The 17,154-nt window shown below is 46.4% G+C and overlaps 2 protein-coding genes across 2 annotated transcripts in view; one reads left to right on the forward strand and one right to left on the reverse strand.

The window, feature by feature from the left end:
- Window positions 1–17,154, forward strand: part of LOC149333448 (cytochrome P450 2U1-like) — a 447,818-nt gene that overhangs the window by 96,645 nt on the left and 334,019 nt on the right. The window lies entirely within an intron of this gene.
- LOC149333449 (uncharacterized) lies at window positions 11,679–13,134 on the reverse strand. Its single transcript, XM_089556048.1, has 2 exons — window positions 12,856–13,134; window positions 11,679–12,077 (listed from the first exon to the last, which is right to left on the reverse strand). Exons 1-2 carry the CDS (start codon window positions 13,132–13,134, stop codon window positions 11,679–11,681), a joined length of 678 nt encoding a protein of 225 aa, XP_089412174.1.

Below are 17,154 nucleotides of genomic sequence, written 5' to 3' on the forward strand. Positions count from 1 at the left end.
ACCCGGAAGCAGACGTCCGATGGAGTTTAAGCGCGCATTTGGGACCTGCAGATTTGAGAGATTTTGATTAGAGCACGTCCTGCGGTCTGTAAACATTTTGTACAGTTCCACAACTGGCATGACAAGAACAGCGCATATGTTCATTTATTTCCAATACATGAAAAACCCCATGTGGGCGGTGTTTTTCATGAAGGGTGGGCTATAGACATGAATTAACAGAAAAGTCGTTCGATGACAGTTCTGAATTGGCTGTGTTTAGAGTGAAGGATAAGGTCTGCGGGAAGGTCGTTCACATCGATGGCAGTCTTTACAAAAGAAAGGAGTTCAGATGGATCGTTGTTCGGGCATGTGACGGATAAACTGCCATGGTGTGGGTGTTGCGGCTGGAGGACAGACGAATTGGCATGGTGACTGTAGTGCTAGGCGATAACGTATCACAGAAATTGTTAAACAAGCAGAGTCTAGACATTTTCGGCGCGCTTGTAGGCTTGGAAGACCGGCTTTAACTTTTAGATTATTGAAGCTTGTATCGCGGGAGTAAGCAGAAAAGACAAATCTGGCAGCGCGGTTTTGAATTGATTCAATGGTGCCCACTGAACACGAATGACACGAGATGTTTATCGGTGTTCGTCCGCTATAAAAGTACGCATCACCAGGCGCGAACAAAGCTAAAACGAAGCAGACACCATAACCACCAATGTCACACCACCGAAAACAACAGGGGAGAAATTATAAGAGTAATCGGTAGCAAAAACAAACTACAGGCGGTCAGTGAGCAAATATTTGGTCGAATAAAATACAGACGTGTTTAGGTTTAATGCCGAAAGTTATAGTAAGCGTCGCGTGTGGGAAACTTTGTCAAAAGCTTTTTTCGAAACCAAAAAAGAGTGCACAAACCAGAACCTTTAAGTCTAAGTGGGAACTAATGTCGTTTAGGAACAGTGCTAGTTGTGTGTCGCAGGACAGGCCTTTCTGGGAATCGTGCTGATTACGGTGAAAAAAACCTGATGGGTGCTAGGAAGTTAATGACATGAGGGCAAGTAACAGGTTCTATGATTTTTGACCGCACGCTTGTGAGAGGGATGGGATGATATGTGTTACGTGGGCTTTTTTGGGGCAGTGCGGGGGGGGGGGGGGGGGGGGGGGGGGGGACGGGCTGGGGAGATTGTTGAAAGATGTGTGCTAGAATTTTGCTAGTTACAAGTTTAGCGCCGCCGTGGTGGCTCAGTGGTTATGGCGCTCGGCTGCTGACCCGAAAAACGCGGGTTCGATCCCGGCCGCAGCGGTCGAATTTCGCTGGAGGCGAAATTCTAGAGACCCGTGTACTCTGCGCCAGTGCACGTTAAAGAACCACATGTGGTCGAAATTTCCGGAGCCCTTCACTACGGCGTTCCTCATAGCCTGAATCGCTTTGCGACGTTAAACCCTCATAAACCGAACGTGTTTAGGGTTTTTCAAAACCTTTGCGCTTACGCCGTCAATGCTTGGAGATGACGTGAGTTTTAATGAAGCGATAATTTTCGCTTTGCCGCGAGGTGTAAGCGTGATAGGAACCATGTTAGGATGATCTGAAATGGGATGATATGGGAGGCTAGTATAGCTTTCAAGAGTAAGCACTGCGCTGAATGTATGGTTTAGGGCATCAGAAATACCCGAAATGCCTGAAAAAAATATCTGACTGGTCAGATAAATATTCTGGTGCTCTTGAGCGTTTCGAGTTAATCATAGAGTTTTTAAATATACCCTAGAGGTAAAGCTGGCGCCACCGCCTATCCGAGTTTCTTAAAGTCCACTTCATCCACCGTGGGAATGCCGGGAAGACAAAGCATCGTGCTTGGCTTGGCCCAAAAATATAACTACGACCGCAGAAATACAAATTTTGCAAATTATATAATGCAAGGAAATGTTGTTTTGTAAGCAATATGTCCTGTAATAAAACGTGCGTACTGCGCATTGCAATAAATTATCAGAAAAAGCAAATAGGCTAAACGAGTACCTAATTTGCCCATGGTGAGACAAGGCTTACTCTTCATGTTGACAGATATTGCTAAGCGTGGAAAATATTTTCTGCGTTTAACAGAGAGCAAATATACTTACAAAAGATTGTTAACACTTAAAATACTACAGTCTAGAAGCTTCCGTTTTAGCATTGTGAAAAACAAACCTTTCACTGGTGTACTCTGCTATTGCGGGTTCGCGTCCTATTTCCGTGCACAGGCTATGTTCGTGCCATGAGAAACTTGCCCGAGCCGTCACTTTTCTATGAGAAACTATTTTGCACGCACTAAGGGTCGGCTCTCGCCATATCCTGGCGATGCACTTACAGATTTTTCTAAGAAAAACATGAATAAGGAAGCGGGAACCTTTCTTACCACAAGTAAGTGACGGTCGTACTTGTTCATGCTGACAAGTACAACATGGGGGTATTTGCGTGAATTAATTCATGAAGTGGAATTCGTTCCTGCATGCAATGCACGGCCACCGGCAATCTTCGAGATGAACCGAACGCAATCCTCGGCGAGTATGCACATAAGTTGCGCTTGTCGAAGTACTTTGCTCTTTTAAGAGATAAGTGCCTTTGTAGTCTCTGACGAGAAATGTGCAGAGTGGTCACCGCAGCACACTGATAAGTTCTCAGTTAACAAAAAAAACTGTTTCTTTCTTTCATCTTTTAGTGCACAGGTAGCACAGGTTCCCTCTGGGCAGACCCAGCTTGCTGCGTAAATGGCTCCCAACGAGGGGGCGAATGGAGTTCACACCTTGCAGGCACCAGACACTATGCTCAGCTCACTTCGAGCGGATACTTTGGATCTCAAGTGAACTGCGTGCGTAGCTGGATAACTACACGACCACAAAGAGCACAAATCATCAGTAATAACTTCAGCGGTGAAAACGAAACTGAACAACGCAAAAAAATCCAATCCGTAGCGCATTGAACAAGCCACCAGAGTCAATTCGAAGCGCTGTCTTCGAATTGACTCGTCTCGTCGAGTCCGCGTACGCTTCTGCATCGTCCTGCATTTCAATTCCGCAACCGTCACAGCTGCTTAAGCCGAGCAATGGAGCCTGATGAAAGGAGAGTTACGAAGCGTCTTGCGGAAAGCTATCGCTTTGCGAGTGATACGCCACAGCAGAAGACTGCTCGCCCCTGCCGACAACGCCATGATTATGCGGCCGCTCCCGAAAGCGACAAGGCCGCCACGGTTCGCGGCTGCCTACCTAAGCCCGCACTATTGCAGGCGATGGCTTCGACGCAACAAGAAGAGTGTGGTGTGGTGTGTTGAACACTAGACCCATTTCAAGATTTTGACTTGTACCATCTACAACCAATGTGTTATGCCCGTAAACATTTCATGCTTACTCTAATCTCGGTTACGGGAGAGGCAGAGATTTTTATAATTTTTTACAGCTTTGAAAAGTGGTCAGTTTTATTCTACTGAGGGTCCTTCAAACTCTGAAAGAAATGAACTGCAGAAGTCGCTTTGGTTCAGCGTTCATAGATGTATATTGACCTTTATTCATATAGCGATATCTGTTTAGTGCTGGCCTTTTTGACGTTAGTGCATGCACCGAAATGTTCCGTGAATTACTGCGGGGTCGCTGACGGCGTCTAGGTGGGGGGAGATAGACTATCGGGATGGGATGTTAGCGCGAGATCGAATATGTAGGAAACTGGAAACACGGTTGTTCTATCTGCTTGGCGTATTTACCACTTGTGATAATCCAAATGTTAGGCACGTGCGAACAAAATGGGCGGTGAGGGACGCCGTGGCGGAAGGTTCCGAATGAATCTATACCACCTGGGATTCTGCGGGCGTTTTTGCATTTCGTCTGCATCGAAATACGGCCGCCGCAGCCGGAATCGAACCTGCAATCTCAGGACCAGTAGCCAAACGCCAAAGCCAGTGAGCCACCACGGTAGGTTAAAAGGGAGAGAGAGCTCTTGTTAGCACTGTATTTCACTAAGAAAGGCGACGTTCTTTCTGACGACTCGTGGGTTTGAGTGCATGGGTTCCGTGACTATAACGCATTACAGGCGTTGCTTTCCGGGTCTGGTTTGTACACAAACTCATCTCGCCTGGGCGGCTAGACTGACTGTGTCTAGCAGCACTCAGCAATAACCAGTCGCTGCATTTTACTTCCGGGTCAGACTCGACAAGAACGCTCGCTCAGGACGTGAACTAGACGTCTTTTTTTTTGCGCGCTGGGTCACACGAACGTTGCGGCGGAAACAGCGCAGAAATGACGAGCGCGGAGCTGTCTTTCTGGGAGCCGTGGCGTGTTTACCGGTCGCCGACTGGACGCTTGGCTGGCTGTGTTGTTAGGGCTCGTTCACACCAGTGGCATTTGACGACGCGCGGAAACGAAATGACGGAGGGAAAAAAAACGCGTCCGGTGAGTGTGTCCCACAGGAAAGTACGTGTTCCGTCCAGATAGCGCTTCCTGTTTGTAAGCGAGCGGTCAAATTTGTCGCGTCGGTAGCAATGCGTTGGTGTGGCAGTTTTCCGTCCGATCGTGTTTTGAAAAGCGCTCATATGCTGCGCTGTATATCGGCGGAAGTCATGCGTTTCCTTGTCGCCTATATAGTTGCCGTTTAAAGGGGCATAGCTCTGATTCCGATTGGCATTGTCATCGTCTGGAGCTACATCTACAAATGGCACAGCTTCTTGTCTCAGACGGTGCCTTAGTGAACAGGTGCACACAGAGACTTGTTCCTTTAATACATGCTGTCGTCTCGCAAAATACCACGCAGGTGGCTATATGTTTTTACCAGTGAGGTACACTCATTCGACACAAATAAGAACGGCCGGTGCACTTAACACGTATTACATGAAAATGAAGTCAAACATGACATGACTATTTCAAATGTGCACGCTGCTTAGGAGGCAAGACACAAATGAACAAAACCCGCACAGTGCTTCTTTTTTGAATCTTGACCAATGAACTGGCGTCTGAGTTAACCTTATTAGCAGAAATGATGAACATAAATCTCGATGCCTTAGCAAAACCGTACGTATGTTAAAAATTGAATCGCTTTCCGCCAGGTAAAGAACGTAAAACAGTACCTGTACGGCACACCGTGAACAGTATAAGCGCCCCTTCCCATTTTCAAGTGGATCACGTTAACATCGCCGCCCGCTTCACGGTCCACATGGGCAGGCCTTCCCTGATCAGCTTGATCACTTTGTCCACGTTTACCACCTTGACCACATTCTTACTGCTCAGAAAGCATGTGTAAAAGTCTCTAGGTAACAACCCATTACATTAATGGAAAACGCCGACAGCAGATATCAAAAGAAGCGGAAGTAGCAATATTTAAAGGAAATGAAAAATAAATGCCAGCGCACAAAAAAACTTCAAAAAATTTCGCCTAATGCTGCCTTCTCTATTCATAGAATCCTGGCCCACGATGGCTGCTCGGGAACAACAAGATCCGAATGATGCGGTCTTACAGGGATTGATTTTTTTTATTTATCATACAGTCGTCCTAGCCTTGTAAAAGGCCGTAAGCACACCTGGAATGTACACCGCTGGTTTGTTCGAAAGAAAAGCAGTGCAAAACGCAGCACCATTTTACACTCAGAAGACGGTACTGTACTTTCACATACACAAACAAGACGTCCATGCGATGCGCCCGTAATTGCTGCACGAAAGTATTCTCGAACATGCGACACTTAAGCAACACAAAGACAGGACATTGCCGTCACACTGAAAGAGACAATGAACAGAAAAGCACTGCTTCGACATTGACAGTCGCGGTAACCTAGAGAAGGTGCTTCTGGCTAATGACGAGGAATGTTTTTAAAGGCTAGAGTATGTTCTATACTTACGGTTTCGTGGCTCCGATCCGGCTTTCTGAAGTAAGCATTGAATACTGAGGTGATCTCTGAGAGGATGTAAGCGATCATGATCGTACCCCAAGGTACACAAATTTCACGAATCTTCTTGGCGCCTTGACGCCGATCAGAGCTAAACAAGGCCGTAAAAATATGGTCAGTGGTTCGTTTTTTTCGCGAGGAAGTCGTGCCGTTCGCACGATGCGAAAAAAAAAACGTAAGCGGCTGACGCTTGTATAGTTATCACGGAAACACTGATTGCCCACTCGGTAATAGAAAGTATACACTGTACTTACGCCATGGTACCCATTCAGTGCGCCGTGCTTGGCGCTTCGTGACGTATCCACCAGGCGCATTACACTGACCGGAGCGGAACGCTGCGGTGTTGAGATACGCTGTATCTTGAGATACCTGGGCGTGGCAGCAATAGTTGCGTCTCGCGAAAGGAGCACGCACTGATTTCAGGGTTCCGCCAGCGATGTGCAACTCTGCCCTGGGCTGTATCAGGACCGTGCGCGCCGATACCGGTCGTTGTGATGAGCTATTGTTTACGATGCGCAGACTCAGTGCGGAACTTCGCTGGGAAAGCTGCGGGCTTTCACCATGTGTCCCTTATCTCGGTTTTATCGGCAACACGTAATCATTACTCAATAACGGTGCATGGAAGCTGTAATACACGCCGCCGCTTTCTCTGTTGAGCGTGCTTCGGGCAGCGCATCGATGCCACATGGGCAAAAACAAATAAAACACAGTTGTATGTTAGTAACAAAATTAGGGGCATACCTAATATTGAAGAAGCGTAGCTTGTTGGGCCAGTTGGTGCATGGTACGTAGAAAACCATACTTACATACTTAAGTTTTGCTTGAAGGGTGCGGCGAGAAAGCTTTACTGGTTATATGCTACTTTCTGAATTAGTGCCTATTCCTAATTACACACTCTCATCAGCATACACAACGACCACACTAGACACCGTGATACACCCCAAGATATACAAGGGCTCCCTTCAAGAAAAGCGAAAAAACGTGCCTGAGTGGCCTGCGCCACTGAGCCATGCCATGTCTGTGCCATGGTCTGTGAACTGTCGCTTGTGTCACCAGCCAGAAACTATTAAGGCGAAAGCCTTTAATGCCTTATACTGTCGTGACCAAGTTGATGAAATGAACGCCGGCGCAACAAGGACACTAAAAAGAAAGGGACACCACAGTTTCCTTGTTTTCACCGGAACAGCGCGCACAAAGACACGGACAAGAAGGGAGACACGACACACACGAGCGCCTTCTTGTCTGTGTCTTAGTGCGCGCTGTTCCGGTCAAAATGAGTTACCAACTTGCCCAAGCATCTGTTTTAACAGTTTCCTTGTTGCGCCAGCGTTCATTTCATCATGCACCAACCCGCCCCTCAGGCCATTCTTCTGACCAAGTTGTATTAGCAAGTGTGTCCGCGTTTCGGCGTCACTACTTAAAAAGAAACCTGCGTAGAGGCTGGGAATTGAGCCAGGGCATTCGGCATTTGAAGTGGAGACTAAACCACTCCGCCATGAAGGCTGAGGGTTTGAGCATGAATAAAGGCGCGCATCTAGTGAATGCATGGGTTTCATAAATGAAATAAAAAAATAAGAAAAGAAAGACAAATAAAAGAAATGAAATAATAATATAAAATATGAAAAATAAAACAAACAAAACAAACAGTGCGCCAGGAAAGGCTTTCGCCTTGCAGCACTTTAGAGAGCCAAAGTGCTCCCTGCATTTTTTGATTATTGCTCAGTGTTTGGTCCTGATGCCGTGTTTTTTTTTTTTTTTGGGGGGGGGGCATGGTTCAACGGACTGTAAAAGGAAAATTGGTTTGGTTTAGGGGGGTTTAACGCGGGATTACGCCCTATATTATGAGATTTTTTACTACAATAGAAAATGCTAAGGTTCCATGTGATCTTTTAGTGCTCATAAGACTGTTTAGCCTATGGAAGAGCGGCATGACAGATCCCCACGCAAAGCCACCACGTTCGTCGAAGTGTCTGTTCATAGAGCAGTGTGCTATGCTGCGCATGATCGACCTCCTGCCTGCCTGGCTGCCTTTACTCGATGCGTGCGTGCGTCTCCCTGAATTTTGATGCGCGGTTAAAGTCTGAGCAGGATGCTGGAGTGACTGCGTATGGCGGGTTGACAGATGCGATCAGGTTAACTCGGACCTGAAGCCTGTCAGTGTGGGTGTATTGCCATACGATAAAGAAAAGAAAAAAATGTGCCTCTGTGGCCTAGGGTTGCGTGTCTTAGTCGCAACCCAAAAATGATGGGTTCGATTCCCAACTCATTGCCCAATTTTCTTTCGAGCATAATTCATTTACTTTACATCCTTATAAATCATAATGATATTGCAGTCGTGTTAGAACTGCGCGGTCATAATTTAACTCGCGGCTTAATCGTTTTCGTTCCTCAGCTCAATGTGAGATTTCACAGCATTCCCAACAAATGCTCGTACGCTCTAAAGGTGTCGCGTTAATATTTTTCCCGTCTTTTCCACATACATGGTGTTTCGGCTAAGACTACCTAATTAAGAAAAAAGGCTTTATGAGTTAGAAGAGCGTTTTTTTCGGCATAGCATTTTCAGCAATGTAGTCTATCAGAATACAGCTAAGACGTGCTACAGGCTGGTTAACTAATATTGAACAGTTAATGGTGCACTGAATAGGAATCTGAGCTCGTCTTTTTGCCTCGGGAACTCTATCTACACGTTCCCAGCATTCTTAGAAGCTTCGATTTATTGTCTTGCGTGGCCTATTTCCCTAAATAAATCGGATTAACGTCCGGCTCTGGCATTTTTTTTAATTCCCCGCATACGGTGGAAGGAGTCGACCAACGCACGGAGTGCCTTTCAGGCAGTCGCATGGCGGCTTTGCTTTCGCTTTTATTTTGTTTATTTTAGGTTTCCATGAATAAATAGGTCTAGTCAGATACTACATAGCTGCACATCAGGCCCACGAAAATAAAAATACGCGTGGACTCTTTGCTTTCGCCGATCACTACGTATCACTCCGCCGATGGCAGAGCGGCAAGCCGCCACGGGACTGGGTGAAAGGGTGGTCGACTCCTCCCACCGTTTGCGGGAAATTAAAAAAAAAGGCGGGAGCCCGACGTTAATCCGACTTAAATGAGGGAAACCGGCCACACAGGGGAACGTGTAGATCGAGTCCCAGCGGTAAAAATACAAGTTCAGATTCCTCTTCAGTGCACCCTTAACTTTTTAACCGTTACTGTAAGGCTCCTTAATTAATGAAAGGCGTGTAGCCCACCGTGAGTAATATCCATATAAATTTTTAGACTCGAAAACGCGGTTACCCTCGGCGCTGTGGCCCAACAAATTTCGCTATTTCGACCAGTTACGCACACTGGAGAGGATGCATTGCCTGCAAGCCGCTCGAAAGCTCATGTATTTTGGCGGTATGTAACCAGAATTTGTTGGGCCACAGCACCGAGGGTAACCGCGCTTTCGAAATTCCAACAACAGATATGGATATCACTTACGGTGGGCTACATGCCTCCCAGTAATTAAGGAGCCTAGTGGCAACAGTTAAAAGCTAAATACTCAATATTTGTTAACCAGCTTGCTAGTTAACACAGTTCAGCTGTATTCCGATGCACTGTACCACTTACAATGCTATGCCCCAAAAAGTGCACTTCTAACTCAAAAAGCCTATTTAAATAAAAAAAAAGTAAAATCTTAGATGATACATCCTGCATATGCCACGAAAGAACAGGTACCTCAAGTATATACCTTTCAGCCCTGGATTTTTTATTTTGATCGCAGATTTTTTTTTGCTCTTTGCCTAAGGCCCCATAACCGCGTAGCAAAAATCTAAAGCTTATGGTGCAAGTATTGATTGATTTACACGTATGGTGTCAAAATAGGATTGGGGCTCAAGGGGTGTAAAACGCGAAAGGGACCGCTTTGTTTACCGCTATTCACAACAAAGAAGAGAAGGAAAAAATGTGTCATTTTTCAAATGGGGAGAACTCTAAAGCTTTTTTTTTTTTACTTTGCATGGGATAGATAGCTCGTGCAGCCTACAAAAGGTGCTGCTCTTTCTTGTTTACCTTGCGTATTGTATCATTTCTTCTAGTTCTTGTCGCTGACAGGCATTCGTTCCAGCTAATAGCAGGTCAAATCAACAACACACATTCTCAAAACTTGCACAGCCTCCCTGGAAGGCGACTGTGGACGAGATGAAGAGTTTTCCCAAATCTCAAGCATTCATGACAACACAGTGTAGTGATTAAACGAGGTCATGTATTTTCCTCAGAAGGTGTTCCGAGACCCTTTAAGGGACCCCAGGTAGTCGAAGTTGACTGGAAGTCCTCTTCACTTGGCTGTATTGACGCCATAGGGAGCATAAACGAGTTCTCGCACAGCTTCCGCCCTCAGCGTTCGGCTACGTTCCTATGTGGCACTCGCAGTAATACAGGACGTACTGCGTCCGCCACTATGGCCTAAGGTGGCGTTGGTGAACACTCTCAAGTAGGGTGCCTTCATGTCCGCGCAAAGCGGCGCTGTCCATTGAGGCACCTTACTCTCAAGGTTCGCTTACACTATACATAAATAGCCTCGAAAGCGGAAGATTGGAGAGCCGTCTCTGTATCTCAGCTGGTAGAGCACCGGACGAGAAATTCGGTTGTCATGGGTTCGGAACTCACCAGCGTCATGTGGTTGCTTTTTTCTGCTTAATCTCCAATTGATAAAAACTAAAAAAAAAACATCCACTATGCTTCTTGGTCTTCGTGACTGCTGGCTTCTGTCATTTAGGCCAAGAAAGAAGTCTAAAGCTCGCTGAAATCTCTGTAGGAATCAAGTAAGCTTGTGATTATATTATCCTTCTGTATCAGCCCGATGGATGGCCTGCGAGACAACAGCCGTTCGTTTCCTCCGCGGAAAGCTTCAGCGCTTAAACATGGGACGCTGTAACTCTTGCGAAGGAAAATGTAAAATGGATCCGGATCCCCACAGGGCCTTCCCGATTCAGCGTGGCTTTAGTGATAAGCGAGGTCGTGTGTCGTGTGTCGTCTCAACACGTTTCTGAATGTGCACCAGATGGCCTACGTAGAAACTGTTTCTGCACCGTAGGCTCAGGCACACAATGCGGTAGCATCTGGACACTGAACAGGTGATGGCAACCGCCACGCGTAGGTTGTATTTCACCTAAGCCGCGACCAGAGTTTGTTCAGAAATCTGGTTCTGCACCTGTGGTATAAATGTGTCATACTATCAAATACTGTCCAGACATACGCAGCCTAAATACCGTCTCTGCAAAGTAAAGGACTCTGACTACAAATTAACAATCCCTGCGTCAACTCCGGCCACTGTACACCCACAGAGTTCCTTTATCTCATCCGCATGGGTGAGATTAAGATTAATGTTCCTCTGGAACCGTCCAGAGTAATCGAGGTTTGCCTGTCCAGACATATTACAAGTGACTTCTACGAAAATGTACAAGCTACTCGGTGCGTTTTATCACTAGGACAAGCCCTGAAAGACAAAATACAGAATGGTTTCCTGCGGCACTGCCACGGTACGTTAACACTAGTGGCCTGAAAAGCTGCCGAAAAGACAGCAGCACTTACAAGGATTTTTAAGAGCCCTACACGGCGCCTCCACATGTAAATTAGTAATGTTTAGACAGAAATGTACTGAGAAATAGCGCTCCGCATTTTAATAGAGCACACGAATAGTTGTGTGGCAACGAGTGGCGAAATTTCTTTTGAAGTTTGCTTCCATATCTTGTCACCTAAACTGCAGGCTGTGATGTGGCAGACAATAAATGCAGTCTGAACACCTTGGGATTGCGGCGTCGTTCAGGAAAGTGAGTCGGCTGCAGACGAAGATTCGTTGCCATACTCCCTCAGGAACCGACTTCCATCGCCCGTCGTGAGGCGTGCAGCTGTCAGGGGATGCGGAGACACGCGTTCCCCGACGAATGGCCTCTCCAAGAGGCCGCCTTCACTGCTTAGGTCTTGTTCGATGGTTGGAGCGTCACCGATGGGGCTTTCTTCCTCTTCGGTGAAAGCATTCATCCAGAACAGCACGACGAATACAATGACGAGAACAACGGCGCAGCACATGATGCTTTGCACCCTGCAGAAAACAGGGATCTTGCTTTTCTCGGCGCCATCTTGCGAAGCTGCGACCTTGGGCTCGTGCCCCAAGCGACTCCAGGAGATGCTGCGTTTCCTCTTTGGCCGCTTGCGCTGACCCTGCATAAAAGGTTTCATGTTTCCAGTTAGCCTTCGGTGGGAAACGAAACGTTTTCTCCGTTCGAAATAGTCTTCAGTTGCTATTCAGTGTGCTACAAATAAGCTTGAATTGGGTAGAAAGAAACAAAGATGGTTTGGTTTGGTTTATGGGGTTTAACGTCCCAAAGCGACTAAGGCTATGAGAGACGCCGTAGTGGAGGGCTCCGGAAATTTCGACCACATCGGCCATACCATGTTGAAAGAAACAAAGAGTAAACCAACCAATCAGTTGGGCATTTTCACAGTGTACTTACATTGCTGGCTTGAAAATTAGGCTAACGCCGCTGAGTACAGCCACCTCCACTGAGGCGTTCTAAGGAGACGTAATTAGGGAGCCATGAATATACACACAGATTATTTATTGAGCAGGAAAACACATGAGGTTTTTCTGATGTCATTGCAATGGTCATAGCCACCATACACCGCAAAAGAGGAAGTGCTGTAAAGTAACTGAAAAAAAATTCGGGCAGTTATCCAGTCACTACATTTTGCTGAGGCGACAAAAAAAGAGCGTCGTCATTGCAGATTTGGAGTCACGACAACAAGAACACCTGTTAGTAAGATGAAAACTAGGAAGAGGTTATAATCGGTGCGAAGCATTCATCTGGTACATCACTGTGCTGTATTCAACACTGACACTAAGAAATGGTAGTTAGCTGATGGCATTCGGCTTCGGGAAATCACGAGTTAAGCAACTTTAAACAATAAAAGAAACCATAGATAATGGTTCTTTGCTTACCAGTACATCGCGCTCGACTAGTATCGGCCGGGACGAAGAGATTCCGGAGGAGAGTCCGAGTGGGCCTGGCCCCTGCTCCAGCTCGACGACTGACCAGGTGTGGGTGTCGGTGGCGTGCGCGATGGGCGTGCCGGTGAAGTCGTACAGCTGTCCTGTGGGCGGAGTCATCACGCCCGCGTAGAAGTAGCTGTGGTAGCGCGGGTCCCAGTACAGGGCCTCCTCCTCGGCCTGGCAAGGCGCCGGGGGTGGCGCTGGGGCTACTTCTTGTTCTCCCGCCATGAGGACTGGAAATATAGAGAAGTCCTCCAATTCAGGACGCAGCGCGAATCCCTGGCTTCTACCGGCACGATCAATCTCTTCTTCTTCACTGCTGAGGGCCCCACCCTCGCCACTCAACTGACAGTCTTCATTCACTTTTAGTCTCACCGATGCCATTGTTGCACGGTTATGTGAACAAATAAACGTTATCCGCTTCGCGTAGATACTACATTGTCAAGTGAAAAATAATCGAAGAACTTTTATGAACATGGCGGCCCCTAAAGGGTACCACTAATGCCATCCAATACAGAAGGGGCTTTTATATGGCTCTAATATTATATACGGAGACACTACGTGCACCCGCAATTACCAAGCATTTTTTAGTGTCGCTCTTGGAGCCCTGTCACGCGGCAGTCGTCAAATACCTTTTCAATCAAAAGCGCCTCGCTTAACCACAGGCGCAAGACCTCAACGGAGCAGCGATGCTGCTGCACAGTGCATCTAGAAGGCGGAGCAGAGGTTGGACTTTCGCGCTGCATAGATGCACTAAGAAGCAGAATTTGGAGCTTCAAAACACAGGTGGCGTATTTTATTAATTTCTCGAGCTTAAAAATGTTTTTCGTCACACTTCTTTCATAACGACAACAAAAAAAAAATCTGCTCATAGCATCTCTCGACGGGCGCAGCAGGTTCTGTTTATCGCGCTGTCACCACTGGAATTCCTTGATGCTGCTACATATATTGATTATTATTGTTTTTATCGTAGCCTACTATAAAGACGCGTAAAAAGACTAGGGCCAGACAAGTGCCGACAGACTTTTTATAGTTTTAAGATGCATTCGAGTTCCTTCAGGGGCTAAGTTAAGTTAAGTAAGTTAAGCTTGGAGTGAAGTTAAGTTCTTGAAGCTGTATAGCGCGGAGACGGATTCTTGTCGCATCCGCATCTTTGAGCTTCAGCGGTCACGCGCATGCGCCTTAGCTTCCAAAAAAACTTTGCGGCAAAGAAGTGGCACTTGTGTCGTGTAAATGTGCGCCGTGAGGCTTTGGAAGGAATTACCTCATTCTCTAAGGCCTCTGTAGTACACGTGTGGGAGGGGTATTAGCAGCATTACCTTTTTTAGGCTAGTATACAATTCGGAATAAGTATTAGATTGATGTCGACAATGTCGTTGTGTTGGAGAACAAAGCTGCATCTACATGTTGCGTCATCTCCATTGTCTTTGAATGAAGGTAGAAACAAGGCAATCGGTTGCACTGAATGAGCTACAGTTGAGAAAAACAATATTGAGAAAAGGGCATCCAAAGTTGCGGAGAACGTGTACTTCTCTTCATAACAACACGGTTGCTGTCGTTGGTGTCCTTTTGAATGCGTTGTTTCTTGGCTCTGTCTTTCGTCGCATGGCATCCATTTTCATCTGCCTGTAACCGACTTTTCCATGTTAGCAACAGACCACTAAGAATTTGGCTGAACATCCATGGATTACTATAGCACACGCGTCGTCAGCGGAGGCGATGAGCTCGGCTGCGTGTCAATGACGCTCTGCACGATTCAGTCACTGGCAGCAGCCCGCCAAGAAGTCTCCTGGCTGTTGGCGACTTTCGCTTGTGGCTGCCCGAACAACGGCCTGTTCTGTGTTTATTTATAAAGGCGCGCCGGTCTATGATAACAAAAGTCAGAACCAGAAATAGCACTTACTGTATTTTATGGCTGTATCAAAACAACTAAAATCGAGACAATCAACAAGGCGCAATTCATCGGTTGCGTGGAGCAGCCATGGAGGACACCAAAGATGAGAACCGGAAGTCACATGAGGAGGACTTTAAACTCTTTCTTTTTTTGTGTCATTGTTTATTGACTTGGAGACGAGTTGAGGTTTCCTCCGAGATAAGGACACTGTCGGTTGGACGCCACAAAGATACCGTGGTTGAAACGATGAAAATTTTTCTATCCTTTCAAGATATGCAGCACGCACCATAACGTTTAATAAAACAATTTTGTTTTGGAATTTCCGGCCAGTTTCGCGCAACACAACTTAATGACAGCGTAGAAAGCGAAAAAATATGAATGGACACCTCGAATTTTTAAAACCGAAGTTTCGGTCATTTTCGAGATTTGAATGCCGCGCCCCCCTTAAAGCACCTGCAGCGACGCGCGTGACCGGCGCCGACACTGGAATCGAGGAGCGCTTAGCAGCTGTGAAATGCAGCCGGTGGCGGAACTCCAGCGCAGCTACTACCGTCTATGAGAAGTCCTTGAATGCGCAACGCATTTATTGCTATGCATTTTACGCTGGCGTCTACTTCAACGAGTAGATTGACGGTAATTTTTTTTTAATTTGGACTCCATTCCATATGCCAGTTGAGAGGGAAACACTTCCCTTGCGACGGCTACATCACATCAGCGATCAACTTATTAAATTATCGATGTTTTCATACGCAGGGGCCTTGTATGTAGTCCATCATCCCTGATGATATACGAAACCGCTGTGCGTCAGAACCAAAAGCCTCAGAAAAAGTTTCCGAGGAAAGTATTCGTTGTATACGTGCTCACTGAGTGCCGCTCTTAATGTCTCATGAACGTTCGGTGTGGGCGTGCATATCTTGTGATCAGATTAAAAACTTTATGATGTGGAGATAACTTATGATTTTTGTACAACTCTCGGCAGGGCGCGTCACGTCGTCTTCCTTGAAATCCAATCTGGGCCCACAGCAGCTAGCACACCGCCACTCTTAGAACGCAGATCGCGCATCATTGACGGTGCATATAGGCATCCACGCGATGTAACTCCTCGCCGCAGTCATCACCGTCGACTGGCGCTGTGGTCGCAGCGGTTTGTACCTGATGGCAACCCACGCAAACAAAAAAAAACAGCAGTTATTCATGTAATTGCGAGTTGCGAGTTCTTGTTAAAGTAATTAAAGTCGTCACAGTACGTATTGCCTCCTCACAAACAGGTAGGCATTCTTGCATCATCCTGCGCAGGCCGAACATGGATTGATTTGAACGACAAAGACGGAGACGAAGCGGTTGGAAAGTTAACTAGAGCGAAATGTTGTACGTTGTCACGGCTCCTAGCAGGATTTCATCCCTTATAAAAGTTTCTTTAGACGGTATATAGATTTCCCATACACTTTCTTCTATAAAGTCTCTAGACTTGCAATAGACAAACTCTATAGACTAGTCAATAGGCAATACAAACCCTGTAGACAGTGTATAGACATTTTGTATTTTTATGACCACACACTTAGTAGAGTCATTTAAAGACAGCCTGTACACTATGAATTTACAAAAGCAAACGTCTATACGAAGGCAATGGAGTCTATAAGAAGTCAGTAGACAGTCTGTAGACCATTTTTATGAGAGGAGTACAGCGATCTAACGGGGCACACATGGAAACGGGCCCCATAGATGCGCAGCAGATGCACGGAGCACGTTCAAAAGTTAAACAACACACGGCAGAAGAACGTGCCGGCTAGAATGAATGAAGCAGATGGAATAAAGCGCAGTCGTAAAGAATGTCAGTGACGCACCACTGCGTCCCATAGCAGCAAACTGTGAAGTGCGAATATGCACTTCACAGTGCACTATTAAATTACCGGTGTTCTCACACGCAGGTGCATTGTATGTAGTCCGTAATCCCTGAGGATATTCGCAACCGCTATACGTCAGAACCGAAAGCCTCAGAAAAATTTCCGAGAAAAGCATTCGTTGTATACGTGCTTACTGCGTGTCCTTCTTAATGTCTCATGAATGTTCGGTGCGGGGCATGTACAGGGTCTGTTCTGAAAGTAGTAGGACTCATTTTTAAAAATAAAATTTATTCAAGAGAATAGTACAAACGATTAGAATTTTTCAAAGTAGCACCCTTTCGCACCTACACGCTGCTGCCAATGAGTTTTCCAGTTTTCGTACGCCTCCAGGAACGCCTGGACTGGAATGCTGTTTAGCTCCCTCGTCACGGCCTGTTGAACCACCTCTACCGATTCGTGATGTTTCCCCCTGAGCGTCGATTTTTTTCTCGGGAATAGAAAAAAGTCTGG

Source organism: Amblyomma mixtum, chromosome 8 (assembly GCF_055824585.1).
Source record: "Amblyomma mixtum isolate Tamu chromosome 8, ASM5582458v1, whole genome shotgun sequence".
Lineage (NCBI taxonomy): Eukaryota > Metazoa > Arthropoda > Arachnida > Ixodida > Ixodidae > Amblyomma > Amblyomma mixtum.

What these genes read in the sequence shown, in the direction of transcription:
- LOC149333449 (XM_089556048.1), bottom strand. Translation starts at nt 13,134, where the DNA reads ATGGCGGGAGAACAAGAAGTAGCCCCAGCGCCACCCCCGGCGCCTTGC. An exon ending in TAGTCGAGCGCGATGTACTG is followed by an intron (nt 12,078 to 12,855) that starts GTAAGCAAAGAA and finishes CCTTTTATGCAG; the next exon opens with GGTCAGCGCAAGCGGCCAAA.